Source organism: Sus scrofa, chromosome 13 (assembly GCF_000003025.6).
Source record: "Sus scrofa isolate TJ Tabasco breed Duroc chromosome 13, Sscrofa11.1, whole genome shotgun sequence".
NCBI classification, from domain to species: Eukaryota; Metazoa; Chordata; class Mammalia; order Artiodactyla; family Suidae; genus Sus; species Sus scrofa.
In genome coordinates this window covers 39,305,258-39,330,204 of record NC_010455.5, presented here as the reverse complement: position 1 = coordinate 39,330,204, position 24,947 = coordinate 39,305,258, and the positions used below count along the sequence as shown (strand labels likewise).

The following is a 24,947-nucleotide window of genomic DNA, read 5'->3' as shown; positions in this document are numbered from 1 at the left end:
ATATTTTTTTGCCTGTGAACTATTTGTTTTGTTTTGTTTTTGCTTTTTAGGGCTACACCCATGGCATATGGAAGTTCCCAGGCTAGGGGTCTAATCGGAGCTGCAGCTGCTGGCCTATACCACAGACACAGAAACTCAGCATCCGAGATGCGTCTGTGACCTACACCACAGCTCACAGCAATGCCAGATCCTTAACTCACTGAGTGAGGCCAGGGATAGAACCGTCATTCTCATGGATACTAGTCAGGTTCATTAACCACTGAGTCAGGAGGGGAACTCCTACCTGTGAACCATTTGATCTTTTTTGTTATCCATTTATTAGTTTCTTTTTTTAACTATGGGTCTAGGGAGATTAGGGAAATTAGGCTTTGTCTATGATATATTTTGCAAATAATTATTTGCTTTTTGACTTTATGGTGGCTTTTGTCTTACCAGAAGTCTTTTATTTTTAGTTAGCTAATCTACTATTCTTTTCTATTATGTCTACTGGATTTTGAATTATAGTTAGAAATGCTTTCCTCATTCCACCACAAAGTTTTCTACTAGTACTTTTACTGTATTCAATTTATCATTTGTTAACATTTTATTGAGGATTTTTGAGATTATGTTCGGGAAAGATGTTGGTATTAATCTTCTTTTCTTATAATGCCTTTGTCAGGTTTCGGTATCAGGATTATGTTGGCCTTATGAAACGAAGGCAAAGTTTTATCTCTATTTTTCAAAGAGTTTTGTAAAAGATTGTTATTATTTCTTTCTTAAATATTTTAGAGAAACATTTGCCAGTGCTATGAAATTATTGACCTGAAGCTTTGTAGGAAGGATTTTGAAAACAGTTTTAATTTTTAAAATAGGTATAGGAATATTCAGATTTTGTGTTTAATTTTGTGTCAATTTTGGTAAATTGTATTTTTCAAGCAATTTTTTTCATTTTTAAAAAGTTGTTGAATTTATTTCCATAAAGTTGCTCAAAGCATTTATTATCTTTTTAATGTCAGTAGAATCTATAGGGATAACTCCTTTTCCATTCCAAATATTGATAATTTTTATTTTCTCTCTTTTTTCCTAGTTAGGGATTTAGTTATAGTTTACTGTTAACATTTAATCCTTTGATCATTTTAAAATTTATCCACATGATAGTCTGCCTTTCTTTTCTGATCAGCACCATTCATTATCCCTGTCTTCATAACCGTGTTCCGTCATGATCTCTGGAAGTCATCTTGAGATGGAAGTTAAACAAATTGTCCCATACCACTAGTAGTATCACTAAATTTTTTCCTTTATAATTTTTATTCTTTTCAACCTCTTAATGTTCTAAAGTTTAGGGCTCCGCCATTGGTCCTTTTCTCTCTCTGCCCTCATTCTTTTGATGACTTCATTAATCTTATCAACAAATCTCATAAAAAATATGTGACTTTAAATACCATCTGTGTACTAGCAACTCCCAAATGTTTAAGTCCAGTGCAGACTTCTCTTCCAAACATAAGATTCATTATACATCTTCCTACTTGTAATCTTCCCTTGGATATCTAGTGCACATGGCAAACCCCCATTGACACCACACTGGTACAACTTACATCTTCTTTACTTGGATTTCTATAAAAAGGCCCTAGTAGGACTCTCTGCTTCTACCTTTGCCCCACCCCAACCCATTATCTGTTCTAAATATAACAAATAGAGTAAACTTAAGTCAGATCATGTTACTCCTTTCCTTAAAATTCTGCAAAGCCTCCACATTTTATTCAGATAAAACATTTACATTCACTATATAATCTGGCTCCTCATTATCTCTGATCTCTCATGATCTCACTCTTCTTTATTTCTCTGACCGTGCCTCCAAGTACTTTTGCCCCCTGTGCACTAGGCTCTAGCCATGCTATCCTTCATTCACATTTCCAAGCAAGCCAGCATATTCCTCTGCCAGAGGGTCTTTGCTCCAGTTATCCCCCTGCCTACAATGTTCTTCATCCATATATATTCTTGTCTCACTTCCTCCTTTCCTAAATTCTTTGTTCATATTGTTATGATGTCCAAGAGCCTGCCCTGGACATCTTATCTGATACCTCCAACCTTTTTGCTTCCCCAGTTGTTCTGGTCCTCCTTAACCTGCTGTAGTTTCCCTTTTTTTCCCCACAGCACATATTACCTTTTAGCATACCATGTAATTAGCCAAATTATTAGGTTTATCATTTATTTTCTCTTTCCATCCATCCCTAGTAGGATGGAATCCTCATGGGGTAAAAGATATTTTTTTCTGAATTGAGATATAATTGACATAGAATAGTATAATGGTTTTAGTTATATAACACATTGATTCCATATTTGCATATGTTGTGAAATGATCACTACAATAAGTCTAGTTATTCATCATCACACATAGTTGCAATTTTTTTTTTCTTGTGCTGAGAACTTTTAAGATATATTCTTTTTTTTTTTTTTTTTTTTGGTTTTTGGTTTTTTAGGGCCATAGCCATGGCACATGGAAGTTCCAAGGCTAGGGGTTAAATTGGAGCTACAGTTCCTGGCCTACACCACAGCCACAGCAACGTGGAATTCAAACCGTGTCTGCCACCTACACTACAGCTCATGGCAACGCTGGATCCTTAACCCACTGAGCAAGGCCAGGGATCAAACCTGCATCCTCATGGATACTAGTTGGGTTTGTTACCACTGAACAACAGTAGGAACTCCCTTAAGGTCTATTCTCTTAGCAACTTTCAAATATACAACACAGTATTATTAACTATAGTTACCATGTTGTCCATTACATCCTCATGACTTTTATTTTATAAAGGAGGTATTTGTACAAGGAATCTTTAATTTATTGATGTGTCTGAATCACTAACAATAATGATGAGCACACTGTAGATACTAAATAAATATTTGTAAAATGAATTAGAAAAGTCGATACAGAATTTGATTTATTAGTTTTTTGTTAATTCCCTCTCTTTATAATATTTTCCTTATATTCTTTTACCATAAGAGTTTTCAGGACCCTACTCCTAATATTACAGGGAGTTAATGTTTTATACTTTTCGGTTTCTTTTTTGGCTGCCCTGAAGCATATGGAGTTCCTGGGCCAGAGATTTAATCCCAACCAGAGCTGTCACGTATGCCACAGGTGTGACAATGCTGGATCCTTAACCAGCCTTAAGGGGATTGGGGTCGAACCCAAGTTCCTGCTGCTGTAGAGACACTGTTGATCCCGTTGCCCCATAGCGGGGACTCCTTTATACTTTTTAAATTAAATTCTGCAGTAAGGGACTATGATAGTTGATGATTAGGTTTTTATTGGTAAATGGCAAAATAGAAAAATAAGGACTATATAATGACTTTTTGTTGGTGGTATTTACTATTGTAACTTCAGTGATAAGAACTGAGTATGGCATGCACTAGGTCATTAATACTTGTTAAGCAGTAGAATAGAGTTGGCCTTTTGTTTCTTCTCCAGCCTTCTATAGAGGTGCTCTCCACACAATTTGGTTATATTACACTCAGGTAAGAGAGGATAATGAATTTTTTTTGGTCTTTTTTTTTTGTCGAATTGGAGCTGTAGCTGTTACATGGGATTCGAGCCACGTCTGCAACCTACACCACAGCTCATAGCAACTCCAGATCCTTAACCCACTGAGCAAGGCCAGGGACTGAATCCACGTCCTCATAGATACTAGTTGGGTTTCTTAAGCACTGAGCCACAGTGGGAACTCAAGGATAATGAATTTTAATGAAATTAAACTTACTTTGAGAATATTTCCTTTCTACTTTTTAGGTGTTAAAAATCATTTATTTAAAAGATACTATTGGAGTTCCCATCATGGTGCAGTGGTTAACGAATCTGACTGGGAACCATGAGGTTGCAGGTTCGATCCCTGGCCTTGCTCAGTGGGTTAAGGATCCGGCGTTGCCGTGAGCTGTGGTGTAGGTCGCAGACATGGCTTGGATCCCGTGTTGCTGTGGCTCTGGCGTAGGCCAGCAGCTATAGCTCCGATTAGACCCCTAGCCTGGGAACTCCATATGCCACGGGAGCGGCCCAAAGAAATAGGAAAATGACAAAAAAAAAAAAAAAAAAGATACTATTGGAGTTCCCATTGTGGCTCAGCGGATATGAATCCAACTAGGAACCAGGAGGTTGGGGGTTCGATCCCTGGCCTTGCTCAGTGGGTTAAGGATCCAGTGTTGCCGTGAGCTGTGGTGTAGGTCGCAGACACATAGGATCCTCAATTTGACCCCTAGCCTGGGAACCTCCATATGCTGTGGGTGTGGCCCTAAAAAAGCAAAAAAAAAAAAAAAGATACTTTTGAGTCCTGTTATGTTAGATCATGTACTAATGAATGCTGAGGAAAATGATGGTAAGCAAAAACAGATGAAAGCAATAATGAATGGAAATTTAAAATCAAAGTTCTTTCTAATCAAAATAAAACATTGACATTCTATTGTCCTCCAATTTTTAAAAATTTACCTTATTAAATTATTATTTACAAAAAATAAAAACATGACTATCATACAAAATAAAAATAAATGTGTCAAATATTGTATTCTACTTATTAATTAATGTGAGAACCAGTAAGGTGGTTAAGATTATTTCAAAGAGCATTTGAGAAGCTGAGCATTTGTTGATAATTTATGAAAGGAATGTTGACAAAAGATTGCCAGTATTGATTAAGTCTGGTTAATGTCATACAGGACAATACACTGTAACATCTGGAGTTATCTTTTTTATTAGAAAGAAATTACTTGCATTTATACTGGTCAAAAATATGCATTAACATGTAATTTCACAGTCTACAACTTTAAGTAGTAAACAGTGGGGTGAACAGAATACACTCTTTAAACAGTTAAATTTTCCTTAGTTACCCCATATGATGTTGAAAAGACATACCACCTACATTTTTTGCTTCCCCCCACCCAAGTTTTAAACAAATTTTTGTTAACATCTATTGATAAGACCAAAAATTTAGCCCTATAATGCAGTGTTGGAAATAAAGTTGGTATTGGGTAATGTTGGTTGATCGCTTTCATTTCTTTTTTTAAAAATGTTTTATTTTATTTTTATTTTTTATCTTTTCTAGGGCTGCACCCTCGGCATATAGAAGTTCCCAGGCTAGGGGTCGAATTAGAGCTGTAGCCACCAGCCTACGCCAGAGCCACAGCAAGGTGGGATGCGAGCCGCGTCTGTGACCTACACCACAGCTCGACCTACACCACAGCTCACTGCAACGCCTGATCCCTAACTACTGAGCAAAGCCAGGGATCCAACCCACAACCTCATGGTTCCTAGTCGGATTTGTTAACCACTGTGCCATGATGGGACTCCTAAAAATGTTTTATTGAAGTGTAGTTGATTTACAATGTTGTGATAATTTATTTTCTTTTTTTTAATCTTTTTTCTTTTTAGGGCCACACCCATGGCATATGGAGGTTCCCAGGCCTAATCTAGTTCCCAGGTCTAATCCAAGCTGTTGCTGCTGGCCTACACCACAGCCACAGCAATGCCAGATCCAAGCTGTGTCTGTGACCAATGCCACAACTCACGGCAATGCCGGATCCTTAACCCACCAAGTGAGGCCAGGGATCAAACCCATAACCTCATGGTTCCTAGTTGCATTTGTTTCCACTGCACCACAATGGGAACTCCTACAATGTTGCAATAATTTCTACTGTACAACCAAGTGAATCAGCTATTCATGTGCACGTATCTTTTTCATATTCTTTTTCTACACAGATTATCACAGAATATTGGGTAACTTCCCTGTGCTATACAACGGGTTCTCGTTGGCCAAACATTTCATATGCAATAGAGTGCATATGCCACTTTCAAACCACCAATCCATCCCTCCCCTCTACCTCTTCTCTTTGGTAGCAATAAGTTTGTTTTCAAAATGTGTGAGTCTGTTTCTGTTCTGCAAATAAGTTAATTGTAACCTTTTTTTTTTGATTCTACATATAAGTGATATCATATAATATTTGTCTTTGCCTGACAATATGATGATCTTTAGATCCATACATGTAGCTACAGATGGCACCATTTCATTATTTTTTTATGGATGAGTAATAGTCCACTGTGTATATATATACCACACCTTCTTTATTCATTCCTCTGTTGATGGACATTTTGGTTGTTTCCATGTCTTGACTATTGTAAATAGTGCTGCAATGAATATTGGGGTCCATGTATCTTTTTGAATTATGATTTTCTTTGGACAGCTGCCAAGGAATGGGATTGCTGGATTGTAATATAGTTCTATTTTTAGTTTTTTGAGGAACCTTCATACTGTTTTCCATAGTGGTGCACCAATTTACATTCCCATCACCCATGTATGAGGGTGGGTTCTCTTTTCTCCACACCCTCTCCAGCATTTATTGTTTGAAGAATTTTTGATGATGACCATTCTCACTGGGGTAAGGTGATATCTTATCATAGTTTTGATTACCATTTCTCTAATAGTTCATGATGCTGAGCATCCTTTCATGTGGTTTTTGGCCATCTGTATGTCTTCTTTAGAGAGATATCTATTTAGACCTTCTGTCCATTTTTGATTGTTTTTTTTTTTTTTGATGTTCAGCTGCAAGAGTTTTTAAAAATATATTGGAGATTAATCCCTCATCAGTTGCTTCATTTGTAAATATTTTCTCCCATTCTATAGATTGTCTTTTCATTTTTTTTTTTTGGTCTTTTTAGGGCCACACCCATGACATATGGAAGTTTCAGGCTAGGGGTCGAATTGGAGCTGTAGCTGCCAGCCTATACCACAGCAGCAGCAACGCCTAGATCCAAGCCATGTCTGCTACCTATACCACAGCTTATGGCAATGCCGAATCCTTAACCTACTCAGTGAGGCCAGGGATCGAACCAATGTCCTCATGGATACTAGTCAGGTTTGTTGCTGCCGAGCCACAATGAGAACTCCATCTTTTCATTTCATTTATGGTTTCCTTTGCTGTACACAAACTTCTAAGTTTAATTAGGTCCCATTTGTTTATTTTTATTTGCATTACTCTAGGAGGTGGATCCAAAAAGATACTGCTGTGGTTTATCAGAAAGTGTTCTGCCTATTTTCCTCTAAGAGTTTTATAGTATCTGGTCTTATATTTAGGCCTTTAATCCATTTTGAGTTCATTTTTGTGTATGATGTTAGAGCATGTTCAAATTCCATTCTTTTACATGTAGGTGTTCAGTTTTCCCAGCACTTATTGAAGAGACTGTCTTTTCTTGTTGTATATTCTTGCCTCCTTTGTCATAGATTAGTTGACCATAGGGGTGTGTGTGTGTGTGTGTTTATTTCTGGGCTTTCTATCCTGTTCCATTGACCTATATTTCTATATTGCTGTTGTGATGACTAGCTTTGTACTATAGACTGAAGTCAGGAAGCCTGATTCCTCCAGTTCTGTTTTTCTTTCTCAGGATTGCTTTGGCTATTCAGGGTCTTTGGTGATTCCATACAAATTTAATTTTTTTTTTGTTCTAGTTCTATGAAAAATGCCATTCTTACTTTAGTAGGGATTTAATTGAATCTGTAGATTGCCTTGGGTAGCATAGTCATTTTGACAATATTGATTCTTCCAGTGCAAGAACATGGTATATCTTTCCATTTGTTTGTGTCATCTTTGGTTTCTTTCAACAGTGCCTTATAGTTTTCAGATTACAGGTTGTTTGCCTCCTTAGGTAGGTTTATTCCTAGTGTTTTATTCTTTTTGATGTGATGCTAAATGGAATTGTTTCCTTAACTTCTCTTTCTGATCTTTTGTTAGTGTATAAATATGCAAGAGATTTCTGTATATTAATTTTGTATCCTGCAACTTTACTGAATTCATTGATGAGCTCTAGTAGTTTTCTGATAGTATCTTTTTTGAAACATTTTTAATGTTCTGATTATTTATTTATTTATTTGCTTTTTGGGCCACACCCATGGCATATGAAGGTTCCCAGCTAGAGATCAAATTGGAGCTGTAGCTGCTGGCCTACGTCAGAGCCACAGCAACATGGGATCCGAACTGCATCTGCAACCTACACTACAGCTCATGGCAATGCCAGATCCTTAACCCACTGAGCAAGGCCAGGAATTGAACCTGCATCCTCATGGTTACTAGTCAGATTCGTTTCTGCTGAACCACTATGGGAACTCCTTAATGTCCTGATAGTGTCTTTAGATTTTCTATGTATAGTATCATGTCATCTGCAAACAGCAACTGTTATGCTTCTTCTTTTCCAATTTGGATTCCTTTTATTTCTTTTTCTTCTCTGATTGCTGTGGCTAGATTCCAAAACTATGTTGAATAAAAGTGGTGAGAGAGTAGAGGAGTGTGTTGAGAATCCAACCGTAGTAGATTGGGTTGCTGAGGAGATGTGGGTTTGATCTCCAGCTCAATGCAGTGGTTAAAGAATCTGGCATTGCCTCAGGCTCAGTGGGGTTGCAGCTGTGGCTTGGATTCAGTCCTTGGCCTAGGAACTTCCATATGCTGCAGGTGCAGCCATAAAAATAAAAGTAAAAAAAAAAAAGTGGTGAGAGTGGACATCCTTGTTTTATTCCTGATTTTAGCAGAAATTGTTTTAGCTTTTCACTGTTGAGAATGTTAGCTATGGGTTTGTCATATACGGTCTGTATTATACTGAGGTAGGTTCCCTCTATGCCTACTTTCTGGAGGGTTTTAATCATAAATCATTGTTGAATTTTGTCAAAAGCTTTTTCTGCATCTATTGAGATGACCATTTGGTTTTTATTCTTCAGCTTGTTAATGTGGGGTATCACAGTGATCAATTTGCAGATATTAAAATATCTTTGCATCCCTGGGATAAATCCCAGTTGATCATGGTGATCCTTTTAATGTGTTTCTGAATTAGGTTTGCTAGTATCTTGTAGGAGATTTTTGCATCTATATTCTTCAGTGTTATTGGCCTATAATTTTCTGTTTTTGGTTATCTTTGCCTGGTTTCAGTATCAGGGTGATGGTGGCCTCATAGAATGAATTTGGGAGTGTTCCTTCCTCTGTAATTTTCTGGGAATAGTTTCAGAAGGATAGGTGTTAACTTTCCTCTAAATGTTTTATAAAATTCTTCTGTGAAGCCATCTGGTCCTGGACTTTTGTTTGCTGGAAGTATTTTAATCACGGTTTCAATTTCAGTATTTGTGATTGGTCTGTTCATATTTACTATTGCTTCATGGTTCAGTCTAGGAAGATTGTCCCTTTCTAAAAATTTGTCCATTTCATCTAGGTTGCCCATTTTATTGGCATATACATGCTTGTAGTAGTCTCTTGTAATCCGTTGTATTTCTGTAATGTACGTTGTAACTTCTTTTTTGGTTTTCTACTATTTTGTTGAGGACTTTTGCATATATGATCATTAGTGATATTTGTTTGTAATTTTCTTTTTGTGTGTTGTCTGTTTTTGGTATCATGGTGGTGCTGATCTTGTAAAATAAATTTGAAAGCATTTCTTCCTCTGAAATTTTTTGAAATGGTTTCAGGAAAAGTATTAACCCTTTAAATGTTTGGTAGAATTCACAGCCAAACATTTGGCCTAGGCTTTTGTTTGTTGGGAGTTTTTTTTTCCTTTCATTTTCTTTTTTTAAACTAATTCAATTTCATTACTGGTAATCATTCTGTTCATATTTTCTATTTTTTCCTGATTCAGTATTGGAAGATTTTACATTTCTAGGAATTTATTCATTTTTTCCCCTAGGTTGTCTATTTTAGTGACATTATAATTGTTTGTTGTAGTCTCTTATGATCTCTTGTATTTCTGTGGTGTTAATTATAACTTATCTTTCATTTCTGATTTTATTTATTTGGGCCCTGTTATTTTTTTCCCTTAATGAGTCCCTTAAACATTTGTTACTTTTGTTTATCTTTTCAAAGAACCAGCTCTTAGTTTCATTGATCTTTTCTTTTCTTCTTCTTTTTTTATAGTTTCTATTTCATTTATTTCCACTTTGTTCTTTATTATTTTTTCTTCCACTGTCTTTGGGTTTTATTTGTTCTTTTCTTTGTTCCATCACATATAAGGTTAGATTATTTATTTGAGAATTTTCTTGTTTCCTTAGGTGGATTTGTTTGCTATAAACTTTCTTCTTAGAACTGTTTTTACTGTGCCCCATAGATTTTAGAATGTTATGTTTTCATTTTCATTTGTCCTAAGTCATTTTTTTTTTTTTTTTTTTTTTTTTTTTTTTTTTTTTTTTTTTTTGATATTTCTTTGGCGCTCCTGCGCATATGAGTTCCAGGCTAGGGTCAATCGAGCTGTAGCTGCCAGCCTACACCGAGCCACAGCAACGTGGATCCGAGCCGCGTCTGCACCTACACCACAGCTACGCAACGCCGGATCATTAACCACTGAGCAAGCGCAGGATCGAACCGCAACCTCATGGTTCCTAGTCGGATTCGTTAACCACTGCGCCACGACGGGAACTCCTCATTTTTAAATTTTACATTTGAGTTTTTCAGTGACCCATTGGTGTTCTCTTTTTTTTAATCTGTTTTTTTTTTAAATCTGATTTTGTTACCAGGAGATTCATATATAACATCCTATTTATAAATATCCTTCTTAAGTGATGATCTCTTAAGTTTGAATGTCTTACAGTTTTACTAACCCTCAAATATTTTATGCTTTTGATGTCATTTTTACATCTTTTAATTTTTGTATCTAACTACTACTGTAGATACAGATAATTTTTACTACTTCTGTCTTTTAACCTTTTTACTAGCTTTATAAGTGCTTGATCTACTCTTTTTACAGTACTTTTGCCTTTACCAGTGAGGTTTTTCCTTTTATAATTTTTATATTTCTATTTCTTTCTTTTTTTTTTTTTTGACCTCATCATGCAGAATTTCCTGGGTCAGGTATAAAACCCATGTCACACCTGTAACCAGAGCCACAGCAGTGAAAATATTGGATCCTTAACCTACTAAGCCATGAGGGAATGCCCTTTTATAATTTTTGTACTTCTAGATGTGGCTTTTTCATTTAAGAAATCCCTCTAGGAAAGGGAACCCTCTTACACTGTTGGTGGGAAAGTAAATTGGTGCAACTACTATGGAAAACAGTATGGAGGTTCCTCAAAAAACTAAAAATAGAACTACCCTATGATCCAGCAATCCCACTCATGGGCATCACTCCAGAGAAAACCGTATTTCGAAAAGATACATGCACCCCAATGTTCATTGCAGCACTGTTTACAATAGCCAAGACATGAAAGCAACCTAAATGTCCATCAACAGAGGAATGGATCAAGAAGTTGTGGTATATATACACGATGGACTATTACTCAGCCATAAAAAAGAACAAAATAATGCCATCTGCGGCAACATGTATGGACCTAGAGAGTATTGTACTAAGTGAAGCTAGACAGTGAAAGACAAATGTCATATGATATCACTTATATGTGGAAACTAAAAAATGATGCAAATGAACTTATTTGCAGAATAGAAACAGACTCACATACTTTGAAAAACTTATGGTTACCAAAGGGGACAATTTGAGTGGGGAGGGATGGACCAGGCGTTTGGGATTGGCATATGCACACTGAGGTATATGGAATGATTGGCCAACAGGGACCTGCTGTATAGCACAGGAACTCTACCCAATATTCTGTGATAATCTATGTGGGAAAAGAACCTGGAAGAGAATGGTTGTGTGTACACGTATAACTGAATCACTTTGTCATACAGCAGAAATTATCACATCATTGTAAATCAACTGTATTTCAATAAAACTTAAAAAAATGAAATAAAAAGTCTCTCTAGGGAGTTTCTTTGTGGCTCAGTGGGTTAAGTATTCAACATTGTTACTGCAGTGGCTTGGTGCACTGTTGTGGCATGGGTTTGATCCCTGGCTGGGAACTTCTGCATGCCACAGGTGTGGCCAGAAAAAAAAAAGTTGCTTTTCTCTTGCTGCTTTTAAGATTCTCTCTTTATGTTGGATTTTTGTCATTTTAATTACAATGTATCTTGGTTTGTGCATTTTGAGTTCATCTTGTTTGGGACTCTCTATGCTTCCTGGAGCAGGATGTTTATTTCATTTTCTAGGTTAGGGACATTTTCAGCTAATATTTCCTCAAATAAGCTTTTTGCCATCTTCTCTCATTTTTTTTCCCTTCTGGAACCTCTATACCATGAATATGAGTACACTTAATATTGTCTCAGAAGTCTCTTACACTATCCCCATTTTTTTTTTTTTTGTCTTTTTGTCTTTTTTGTTGTTGTTGTTGCTATTTCTTGGGCCGCTCCCGCAGCATATGGAGGTTCCCAGGCTAGGGGTTGAATCGGAGCTGTAGCCACCGGCCTACGCCAGAGCCACAGCAACGCGGGATCCAAGCCGCGTCTGCAACCTACACCACAGCTCACGGCAATGCCGGATCGTTAACCCACTGAGCAAGGGCAGGGACCGAACCCGCAACCTCATGGTTCCTAGTCGGATTCATTAACCACTGCGCCACGACGGGAACTCCCACTATCCCCATTTTTAAAAAATTCTTTTTTCTGTTCAGCGTAACTGATATCCATTTCTCTGTCACTGACCTGTTCTTCTACATTATACTATTTGCCATTGATTCCATCTAATGTATTTTTCATTCCAGTTATTGTATACTTCAGCTATGACTGAGTCTTCTTTATATTTTCTAACTCTGTGTTGAAATTCTCTCTGTGTTCATCCATTTTTCTCCTGAGTTCAGTGAACATCTTTATGATTATTACCCAGAATTCTATTTGGATAGTTTGTTTATTTGCATTTCATTTAGTTCTTTTTTTCTGAGATTTTGTCTTGTTCCTTTGCTTTTAGCATGTTTCTCTTATCTCCTCATTTTGCCTAATTCCCTGTGTTTCTTTCTTTCTTTTTTGTTTGTTTGTTTTGTTTTGTTGGTTTCTTTTTAGGGCTGCACCTATGGCATATGGAAGTTCTCAGGCTAGGGGTCAAATCAGAGCTACAGCTACTGGCCTACACCATGGCCACAGCAATGCAGGATCCAAGCTGTGTCTGTTACCTACACCACAGTTCAAGCAACGCCAGATCCTTTAACCTACTGAATGAGGCCAGGGATCGAACCCACATCCTCATTGATACTAGTCAGGTTCTTAACCCTCTGAGCTATAACAGGAACTCCTATTTCTATGTATGAGATAGGATTGTTATGTCTCTTGATCTTGGAGAAGTGACATTATATGTAGGAAACATCCTGTGGGGCCCAGAAGCACACTCCCTTCTGGCAACCAGACCTGTATGCTCCAAGGGTGTCCTCTATTTGTGCTGCCTGCTCCTTTCTGTTGTGGAAGGGCTAACTGTTGAGGGCATACTGGTAGTTGGGGCTGGCCCTTGGCTTGTCTGGCTGTGACACCTTGATTCATGCAGTTGTTATGGGTGCCCTGGTGGGCAGGGCAGTCTCCTGTGAGGCTGACCATGTGGCTGGAACACCTTCTTCAGGACCATAGGTGGGTGAGGCAGGCTTCCCGTGCATTTGGCTGAATGACCAGGAGGTACGTGATAATGTGGGCCCTCTGGTGGGCAGGAAAAGCCCCCAGCACTAATCAGCTGGCAGGAGTTTTCAAAGATGATGCTTGCCAGTGCCAGAGTCAGTGCAATGGAACAAGATCCCCACAATTGCTGCCACAAGCATCTCTGTCTCCAGGGGGTGTCCTAGCAGCCTCATGCCTCTCTGGTAGGCTCTCTAAGACCAGCAAGTGGGTCTGATACAAAGTGCCTTTCAAATTACTGCTTCCGTGCTGGGGTTCAGAGCATGTAAGTTTTTCCCTGAGTATTTTAAGAGCAGGGTCTTTTTTTCCTATAGCCCTCCATCTCTCCTGAATGTAAGCCCTACTAGTTTTCAAAACCACATGTTCTGGAGGGCTTGTCTTCCCCTGTGCAGGACCTCCAGGATGGGGGGCCAGTGTAGGTCTCAGACCCTTTGCTCCTCAGAGACTGTGATGTCCTTTTCTTTTCTTTTCTTTTTTTTTTTTTTCTTTCCATTTTTTTTTCCTCTACTTTTTAGGGCCACACCCATGGTATATGGATGTTCCCAGGCTAGGGCTGTGCTGGCCTATACCACAGCCATAGCAATGTGGGATCTGAGCCGCATCTGTGACCTACATCACAGCTCATGGCAATGCCAGATCACCCAACCCACCGAGCAAGGCCAGCGGTGGAACCCACACCCTCATGGATACTAGTCAAATTCATTTCTACTGCACCACAACAAGAACTCCCTATGGTGTCCCTTTCATTTGTGTATAGCCAGCCTCAAGTTTGGCTCCTAACTAGTTTGCATCTTTACCCCTCCTCTCATCTCATTCTCACTCCTTTATATCTTTTTTTTCAGAAAATCTTCTGCCAGTCTTCAGGTCATTCTCATAGATAGTTGCTCTGTAAAGTAGTTGTAATTTTGCTGTGCCCATGGGAGAATGCGAGTTCAGGGTCTTCCTACTCTGCCATCTTTATCCCACTCCTCCTCCATATCTTTTACTTATTTACATTACCTCACTGGCTGAGACACTCAATACAGTTATGATTAGAAGTAGTAATAACGAGGAAACAACCCAAATGTCCATCGACAAACAATTGGATTAGGAAGATGTGGTATATATACAGAATGGAATACTATTCAGCCATAAAAAAGAACAAAATAATGCCATTTGCAGCAACATGGGTGGAACTAGAGACTCTCATACTGAGTGAAGGAAGTCAGAAAGAGAAAGATACATACCATATGATATCACTTATAACTGGAATCTAATATATAGCACAAATGAAAGTTTCCACAGAAAAGAAATCATGGACTTGGAGAATAGACTTGTGGCTTCCCCAGGGGAAGAGGGAAGGAGTGGGAGGGATCGGGAGCTTGGGGTTAACGGATACAAACTATTGCTCTTGGAATGGATTTACAATGAGATCCTGCTGTGTAGCATTGAGAACTATGTCAAGATACTTACACTCCAACACAACAGTGGGAGGAAATAGCATGTATACATGTATGTGTAACTTGGTCCCCATGCTGTACAGCAGAAAAAAAATTAATTAAAAAAAGGAGTGCTAATAATGAGTATGCTTATCTTATTCCTCATTTTAAAGAAAATGTTCTAATGTCAGTATTAAGAGTGATGAAGTAGTGTTTTTGTTGAATATTTAATTTTCATTTCCAGTTACATTTTGGTGGTTTGGTGCAGGCTTTTTCCCTTGTGTGTGTGAATTTGTAACTCTGTATTATGTTATGTTATACTATGTATTTCTCTATGTAATATATAGAATTAACTTTGTATTACCATAATAATGGGACAATTTTAAGTAACATTGTTTTACCATATACTTTAATATTTCGTAGAGCATTCACCCCTTTTCTCTTTTACAGTTTTTCCTGCTATTTCTACATGTTTATTTTTGCAGGTGAACTTTAGAATAAATGTTAGCTTCTCACCCCCTCTGAATTAATTGGGATTTTGATTAGATTCATTAACTATATTACATAATTTCAAGTGTATATGTATTGAAGTCAAATGAGTGACTCCTTTTTGTATCTATTTTCATCATTAGGACTATATCCCTACTGTCTCCATCTTATGCAATCCAGGAATGAGAACACGTCACTGGAAGCAATTATCAGAAATTGTAGGCTATGACTTGACTCCAGACTCTGGAACTACACTGAGGAAAGTTTTAAAATTAAACCTTACACCATACTTGGACAAATTTGAAGTGATAAGTGCAGGTGCAAGCAAGGTAAATATTAAGATCAACCGAAATACTTTATTTGATGAGTTAGTTCATCAAAAACGCATAGTTTTTGTTGTAGTTGAATGTATAGTACTGGATAGCAGTGGGATGTGATGGCAAAAAGTTGGTAGAAAATCACTCTTATTTTTCCCCACAGAGTGTGCTTCTATACAACCTCCTTGTCTTGAATTCAGAATAGACATGGTTCCTTTGAACTCTTCTTAGTTCTGCCACATTCTGATATGCATGGATGATATGCTAGTCTTGACACATAATTTTTCCATTAAGAATACAGGATACATGAGTTCCCATTGTGGCTCAGCAGAAATGAACCCAGCTAGCATCCATGAGGACTCAGGTTTGATCCCTGCCTCACTCAGTGGATTGTACTGTGGGTTGCAGACGTGGCTTGGATCCCAGGTTGCTGTGGCTGTGGTGTGGGCTAGCAGCTACAGCTCCGATTTGACCCCCAGCATGGGAACATCCATTTGCCATAGGTGCAGCCCTAAAAATTGGAAAAAAAAATACACAATGCATGTGTGTGTGGCATGTGATATATGTGTGTTCTAACAGAGTAAGTTTGGACCCCTAGGGTTGTTTTTAAAAATTTTATATTTTATTTATTTTATTTTTTGCTTTATTTATTTTATTTTTTTTATTTTTAGGGCCACACCTGCAGCACATGGAGGGTCCCAGGCTAGGGGTCCAGTCAGAGTTACAGATGCCAGACTACATGACAGCAACTTGGGTCTGAGCTGTGTGTGCAACCTACACCACAGCTCGCAGCAATGCCAGATCCTTAACCCACTGAGTGAGGCTGGGGATCAAACACACAACCTCATGGTTCCTAGTCGGATTTGTTTCTGCTGTGCCACGACAGGATCTCCAAGGGTTCTTGAAATACACTGACAACATCTTCAGACTACAGACCTCAGAAAGGACACTTCAGAGAAAATCTAACAAATCTTTCTTTCTGTAGTCTAGTTTTATTTTATTATTTTATTTTATTTTATATTTTTTGTCTTTTTGCCTTTTCTAGGGCTGCTTCCCGAGGCATGTGGAGGTTCTCAGGCTAGGGGTCTAATTGGAGCTGTAGCCACAGGCTTATGCCAGAGCCACAGCAACGCGGGATCCGAGCCGTGTCTGCGACCTACACCACAGCTCACAGCAATGCCAGATCCTTAACCCACTGAGCAAGGTCAGGGATCGAACCCTCAACCTCATGGTTCCTAGTCGGATTTGTTAACCACTGCACCACAACGGGAACTCCTGTAGTCTATTTTAATACTGACAGCAGTTGTTTTCAGAGCAGGTAAATTTTGAAAGACTGCATTGTCATCCTCTATAGGGATTTTTCAATTGTTTAAAAATTTTTCTAACTTAAAGACAGTGACAGGTTATCTTCAGAAAATGGCTGTGGAGTGCACCAAATGCTTATTGAATTCAGTAGGGAAAGTCAATATAATAAGTGAGATCTTTCAACATCCTGTTCTTTTTTTCTTTCTCCCCTTTTAGGAATTTTCATTGGAGAAAGCCATGCATACAATGATGGGAATTTGGGATGATATGGCTTTTCATATAAGCCTGTATCGTGATACTGGAGTCTGTATTCTTTCTTCAGTAGATGAGATTCAGGCTCTCCTTGATGATCAAATTATAAAAACTCAGACAATGAGAGGCTCACCTTTCATAAAACCTTTTGAAAAAGAGATCAAGGTATATTAAGTGTGATAGTCAACTCTTAGTCCTTTATTATAAAAATTGCAATTGGAGTTTTCTTGTGGCTCAATGGGTTAAGGATCCAGTATTGTCACTGCTGTGGCTCTAATTAAAGCTGTGGTGCAAATTTGATCCCTGCCCTGGGAATTTCTGCATGCTGCGGGCATGGCTGAAAAACTTCAGTCTTATTAGATATATGCTCTTGTGGAAATAAGTCAGTTTGTTGGATAACTTTGGTAAAATATAGGATAGATATAGATAATATATATCTATAGAGATAATAATTTAAAATCAGTGTGAGAATATGTGGAACAGATCTGAGACATTAACTCTAATGATTTTGAAAAGAACAAATGATGTTTTATTAAAAAAGTCTTCTCCTATGACAGTTTTAAACTTGGAAGGAAAACAGTTGGTATTATTTAACCTAATTTTAGACAGCCTAGACCCTGTTTCATGCTATGCTCTTGGAATTTGGAATTTCTATATAGCATGCTTTAATTGTATTTGTGAACAACTAGCTTGAGGGTCTTTTAGAAAAATTAATGAATTATTGTCCACTTGAGAAAAACAAATGATATTTGAGGCTATAAGGTTACTTAATATCCTTATAGTTATGTGGGTAAATAGAGAAAGCAAATAACCTGTAATAACTAATAGCTTTATCTGTAGTATCAAAATTCTAACTGGAGACTACATAAAATGGGGAAAATATAACAAGAAATGGATTTTCCCCCTGATATTTGTTGACTTCTAAATATGTGCCTCATACTGCTCTAGGGCTTCACATTTATTAACCCATTTAATTCCTATAGCAGACCCTCAAGGTAGACCCTGTTATTGTCATAGACAGGAAACCAAGGTGTAAAAGGACAGCTGCTAAATGACAAAGCTGAAACTCAAAACGAGGCAGTCTGATTTTAATTTAAGCATAAACAGTGTTTTTATAGGACACCTTGGCTTTCAGTATTGGAGAAGACAGAGTTGTGTTCTTCCAAAAGGACATAATGCCGTATTTTCCCTTGAATCAGGCTGACTGATCCTTTCCTAAGATATTGTACGTTTTGAAGAAATTTCTTGTTTAACAAGGGAGAATTTACAAGACAGATTTAAAAGTTCTCTTAGAGCTTTTAAAACAAAAATAAGAGGGAATTCCTGTTGTGGCACAGAGGAAATGAATCCAACTAGTATCCATGAGGATGCAGGTTCCATCCCGGGCCTCTCTTAGCATGTCGGGGATCTGCCATTGCTGAAAGCTGTGGTGTAGATCCCAGACACGGCTTGGATCCCGAGTTTCTGTGGCTATGGCGTAGGCGGGCAGCTGGAGCTCTGATTTGACCCCTAACCTGGGAACTTCCATATGCTGCAGGTTTGGCCCTAACAAGTTAAAAACAAAAAAACAAAAATCAAAAATCTGATGCCATTCTCATATGTATCGGATCTTAGACCATATATTTAAGAACCAAAGAGTGTTTATATGAATGACCTTTGGCTAATGAAGTTTAGTAGCATCCATGGCCTGTACTCACTAGGTATTAGTAGAACCCCACCGCATCAGTTGTGAAAAATGAAAATGCCTCCAGACATTGTCAAATGCCCTTTGGGGTGGGGGCAAAGTAGTCCCTAGGTTGATAGCTACTGTCCTAGAACAGGATATATTCCTGGATGCTTTTTGGACTTAGGATGGTTAACCTAGAAATTAGGAAATTGTTCTAAATAACTGCAGTTATTTGCAATGGTGAGTTCCAATGATTTAGGAAAACTTTAGGCCTCCTAGAGTTTTTCTAAGCCCATGTGAGATACCTGTAAATGATTTTGAGTTGTTTTGCATTGATTTTAAAAAAACAGTAAATTTTAAATATTCTTTGCCGTAATTTATATGTTTTCTTTAATAACTGGAATTTAGTATAGTGTGCTTTTCATTAAGGCCTGGGAGGACCGCTTGATTCGAATACAAGAAACAATTGATGAATGGTTAAAAGTACAAGCTCATTGGCTGTATTTGGAGCCCATTTTTTGTTCTGAGGATATCATGCAGCAAATGCCAGAAGAAGGGCGTCAGTTTCAGACAGTAGACAGACATTGGAGGGATATCATGAGGTTTTGTGCAAAAGATCCAAAGGTGAAGTGTTTGTTTTCTCTCTTTTATGGGGGGGGGAACCTTTATTTGGGGCTATTACAGAAAGCATTTGGCTATTATTTACAAAAATAAAACCTGCTCATTGTATACAAACTGGAAAGTTTTTAAAAATATCAGAAAGAATAAAGCATTAAAGTAATTTTACTTTTCAATTTATAAGATACACTACTCATAACTCTTTAACATATCTCCCCTCTTGTAAAATGAATAGTAAAATAAAATGAAGAGAACAAAATGGTAGGAGAGAAGGAGAAAGAGAGATAGATAGAGAGAGAATGAATATGAAAGAAGATGAGTAGCTGCTTGGGAGTGATGGGGAAAAATAAATCAGCATTCTGTATTTGGTCTAATTTGTGTGTCTCTCCTAGTGAGTATAACACCTTGTTGAGTATGATTTTAATGTTGAAATATAGACTATTTTTATACATATAGTAGACAAAGTTCATAGATGTACACTCGCTTTTTAATCTGGTATTCAGCTTAAGAAATAAAAATTTTTTTCAATGCTAGATGAAAAAGTAGCTGTGCTGGATTTATTGAGAGTCAGTAGTACACTCAAATCTGAGTTTCAAGGATTTCTCTTACATGTTGACTTTAGAACCTTTGTAAGACATTATTTCTTATGGACCAGAAGTCAGCAATTTTTTTTTTCTGCAAAGGGCCACATGGTAAATAGTTTAGTCTTTGTGAGGCAAATAATCTTTTTTTGCAACTACTCAACTCTGCCCTTATAGCAAGAAAGCAGCCAAAGACAATATGTAATTGAATGGATGTGTCTGTGCTACAATAAAACAGTTTATGGACACTGACATTTTCATGTGCAGTGAAGTGTTATTCATCTTTTAATTTTTTGAACCTTTTAAAAGTGTGAAAATAATTCTTAGGTTGCTGCACATACAAAAACTGGCGGCACAATGTATATATATATCAAAGCATCAAGTTGCATGTCCTTAATATGTATAATTTTATTTGTCAATTACGTCTCATAAAGCTGAAAAACAATAACAAAGAAGAAACTGGTAGCAGACTTGATTTAGCTCATGGGATGTAGTTTGCCAACTCATACCAGATTGTTTATAGTTGACAGTTATAAATGTAAAAATTAAATCCTACACCAACCTAGCAGACTCTTTTCACATCATTCAAAGAAATATAGGCATCTGAAATGAAAATTTGCATGACAATCATAATTTCTTTTTGTGACTAGCATCTTTGGATAAGAATATTTATGATTTATTGACAATTTTCATAAACCTTTTGTTATCTTACCATTTTTCGATATATAATATAAATTGATATTTAGGTCTTATCATTACATCTCATATATCTGACCTCAGTGAATGGGTCTCTTTTAGGTTCTTGCTGCTACTTCTTTAACAGGTTTACTGGAAAAACTGCAGAACTGCAATGAACTTTTAGAGAAAATTATGAAAGGCCTTAATGCATATCTTGAAAAAAAAAGACTTTTCTTCCCTCGGTATGGTGGATATTCAGTTGTGCTATAATTAAAAGCATTTTCTGATGTGTGATGACTTATAACTAAAGCTTTTGTATTTGCATCTTTTTCCCTAGTTTTTTCTTCTTATCTAATGATGAAATGTTAGAGATTTTGTCAGAGACCAAAGATCCACTTAGAGTTCAGCCTCATTTAAAAAAATGCTTTGAGGGCATTGCTAAATTGGAGTTCCTTCCCAATTTGGACATTAAGGCCATGTATAGCTCTGAAGGTGAGCGAGTGGAGCTGATCGCACTTATTTCCACATCTGCAGCACGAGGTGCTGTGGAAAAGTGGCTCATTCAAGTGGAAGATTTGATGCTCCGGAGTATTCATGATGTGATCGCTGCAGCCAGACTGGTGTGTTTCCTGGGTTTTACTGTCTATCCTATATTCTGTAAATGCTTTCTTTGAAGAGATTTTGAATGGGTACCAGTAAATTAACACTTAAAGATCTTACTATTTTAAGCCATTTATTATTTTTACTTTTTGTTTCTAACATTAAAGTAATAATAGTAGTAAGAATTGATAACGATATGTGATTAAGTGCTACAAAAGGAAAAAAGTATTACGAGAAAGAATAATAAGGTGTATATAATATGGAATGAGGAAGGTGGGTTATTAGTGATAGGCTCTTAGAGAAGTAAAATTGAAACTGAGAGCCAAAGGATAAGTAGGAACTAACCAGGTTAAGAGCAAATGGGAGAGCATCTAGATATCCTTTGTAAAGGCCATGGGATAAGAAAGAACCTCAGACATGGGTGTTAAATGAATAACCTAGTTTACTTATTGCTATTTACACTCAAATGATTATGTAAAAACTTAAAATGAGGTGAACAAACATTAAAGGAGGGTCCATAATATTTGAGAGAAATCTCATATTTAGGCACCACACGTACCTCACTTGTGCTAATTCTATAAAATTAATCTTGAATGATAACCTTCAGTATATCTTTGCCTTTAGGACAACAAAGAAAAAGTTGTGTAGTAAAAATACCATTAAAAAAGCATTGCAGCCAAATATCCAGCACTCGATTTCTGTGAATGAGGAATCCTTTTTCCTTCACCAAGAGCCCTATGAGACTCATCTTCTTGCAGTAGCTATTTTGTTCAGCTTCAGTTTTCCTGCAGATAAATCTTGACTTTTTCTCTCCTTTTTCTATGTATCATACCAAACAAACTAAAACACATAGAAAAGAGTCAACATTATCCATGAAAGCATTTCCTTAATCCATATAGAAATTCACCTTCTTTGTACATAGCAATGGCTCATCTTCTTTGAAACTTAGCCTTCTTTGAAACTTAGGTTAGTTTGTCATTTGCATTTATTTATAGCTATTGCTAATAAAATGCATTTTAATAATAGATAGTTATATCCTTATGTTTAATATTCTTATGTCTAAGATAGTATCATTATAATTAAAAATATAGCCTCCCTTAATATCAACTTATATTTTGTTCTGCAGGTTTTTTTTTCAGTTTTTAATTTGGATCTGCTATTATTTACTTTTGAAACAGCTTTTTTTATTTCTTTTCTTTCTCAGCCAGAGCCATAGCATGTGGAAGTTCCTGGGCCAGGGATCAAGTCTGAGCTGTAGCTGAGACCTGTGCCACAGTTGTGGCAATGCCAGATCCTTAACCCACTGCTCCACGGTAGAAACTTGAAAACAAGTTATTTTTAAAAAGATTACCCCCCAATAAATCCATGTAAATGCATTTCAAACATAAAAATGTTAGAAGAAATGACAGTATACTTTAAAATCAAAAGCACAGATTGTTCAATTGTGTATAATTGAACAGATTTATAATTGTTCAAATTATATACTTTGGTCATACAAGTTTTTAGAAAAGCTATGGACAAGCTATATCATATAAGGGTTCTAGCTTCTAGGTCTGTTTTCTACTAGATTGCATAGTTTTCTTTTCAATTAAATTTTGGTATCCGTAGTTCCCATTGTGGATCAGCGGTAATGAATCTGACTAGTAACCACGAAGATGAGGGTTTGATTCCTGCCTCGCTCAGTCGGTTAAGGATCCGGCGTTGCTGTGAGCCGTGGTGTTGGTCGCAGATGAGTCTCACATCCCGAGTTGCTGTGGCTGTGGCATAGGCAGGCAGCTGCCGCTCCAATTTGACCCCTAGCCTGGAAACATCCGTATGCCGCGGCCGTGACCCTAAAAAGAAAAAAAAAAATCTTGCATTAGTATACATAACCCATTAGACTGATTTATTTTTGAACTTTAATAAACCCTCATATCTCATTATAATAAAAGTAATATGTATGCTATATACAAAATCAGTAACTCTCCACAGCAAAGAAACAAAAATCCTATGCAAAACAACTTCCAGAAGAATCAAAAATCAAATCCTTCCAGAGATAACTGGTTATTAACACATTGGTGCTCATCTTTCCATTCTTTTGTAAATAAACAACTATTTCAAAAGTATAATTAATTTATTTAAAAATTTTCAGATCTTTTAAACAGTCATCTAAAAATTTTCATGACTATACTCTCAATTACAAATGTATCAAATATTTCACTTTTCTTTGTTAAACATTAAGCTTTTTTTTTCCTTTTGTAAACTTTTAAAGTTAGAAATGCGTTTTAATTACTCAGGCTTATCCAGAATCTGCAAGAAGAGACTGGGTTCGAGAGTGGCCTGGTCAAGTAGTACTTTGTGTTTCTCAAATGTTCTGGACCTCTGAGACACAGGAAGTTATAAGTGGTGGGACAGAGGTAAGGCATTTTTTTAAAGTAACATTCTTTTCTACATGCATGTTTTCTTTAGTTAGCTTATCTATTTTTGCAAAGGCAATCTTCTCCCCAGTTTCTACATGTGACATTAAAATTGTACAATATTTTAAAACTTTCAGTATTTTATTATGCTTAGACAAAACCACTATATTCTATAATTCATTTCTATATTGAGCTATTAAGAAGTTAGAATTGTTTTGTAAAAGAGTAAATATATAAAATACATTTTTTAGCTACTATAGAACATTAGTTTAATTGCTTTTTTATTTTGTAGGGGTTAAAGAAGTACTATAAGGAACTTCAAAATCAACTAAATGATATTGTAGAGCTGGTAAGAGGAAAATTGTCAAAGCAAACCAGGATTACTCTGGGAGCTTTGGTTACTATTGATGTCCATGCTAGAGATGTGGTCATGGACATGATTAATATGGGTATGTGACTTTTTTAAATATTAAAGATAAAATATTGATAGCTTCTAGAAATAAAGACTTATACTATAATGTATTTTTGTCTCTCAACAGAATTTATTTTATATATTTTCTATGAAATAGAAAACATTAATATTTTAATATTTGCTGTTGTATAATAAAATACCTATTTTCCATTTATTTATATTTCAGATTATGTGTCTTGTTTTACTTTATTCCCTTTAGGTGTCTCACATGATACAGATTTCCAGTGGCTTGCTCAGCTTCGATATTATTGGGAATATGAGAATGCTCGTGTTCGCATCATTAATTGCAACGTAAAATATGCTTATGAATATCTTGGTAACTCACCTCGACTTGTCATTACTCCTCTAACTGACAGATGTTACAGAACATTGGTATATGTTTAAATTATTTTAATTCACATATTAAAGATTACTTTTTGGTTTGGTGTCATATTTTCTTGTCCAAATTTAACATGGTTATCCTCGTTTTACTCTCTTATCTGTATAGTTGAATACAGCTTATCCCTTCCTCCCAAATTCCCTTGATGTGTTGTTATAGTAATGAATATTTACTTCTGGGTGCCTCTGTAGAATACAAGAGTATTTTCATTCTAAAGTTTGAAAATTGTGAGTCACTCCCATAGGGAAGAATTAGAAAAAGGAAGGTATTGGAGATTTAAAGAGGAAATCAGAGCTTTGGAAAATGGTATCAATT

General features: G+C 36.7%; 1 protein-coding gene across 1 annotated transcript in view; it reads left to right on the top strand.

Annotated features, from left to right (window-relative positions):
* DNAH12 (dynein axonemal heavy chain 12) overlaps window positions 1-24,947 on the top strand; it is a 247,107-nt gene that overhangs the window by 65,062 nt on the left and 157,098 nt on the right. The window contains exons 19-26 of the mRNA XM_021069807.1: window positions 15,512-15,697; window positions 17,207-17,407; window positions 19,338-19,532; window positions 20,906-21,027; window positions 21,123-21,405; window positions 23,662-23,781; window positions 24,074-24,230; window positions 24,453-24,625. Of these exons, the coding sequence (XP_020925466.1) occupies window positions 15,512-15,697; window positions 17,207-17,407; window positions 19,338-19,532; window positions 20,906-21,027; window positions 21,123-21,405; window positions 23,662-23,781; window positions 24,074-24,230; window positions 24,453-24,625 (1,437 nt within the window). The remainder of the gene's footprint in view (window positions 1-15,511; window positions 15,698-17,206; window positions 17,408-19,337; window positions 19,533-20,905; window positions 21,028-21,122; window positions 21,406-23,661; window positions 23,782-24,073; window positions 24,231-24,452; window positions 24,626-24,947) is intronic.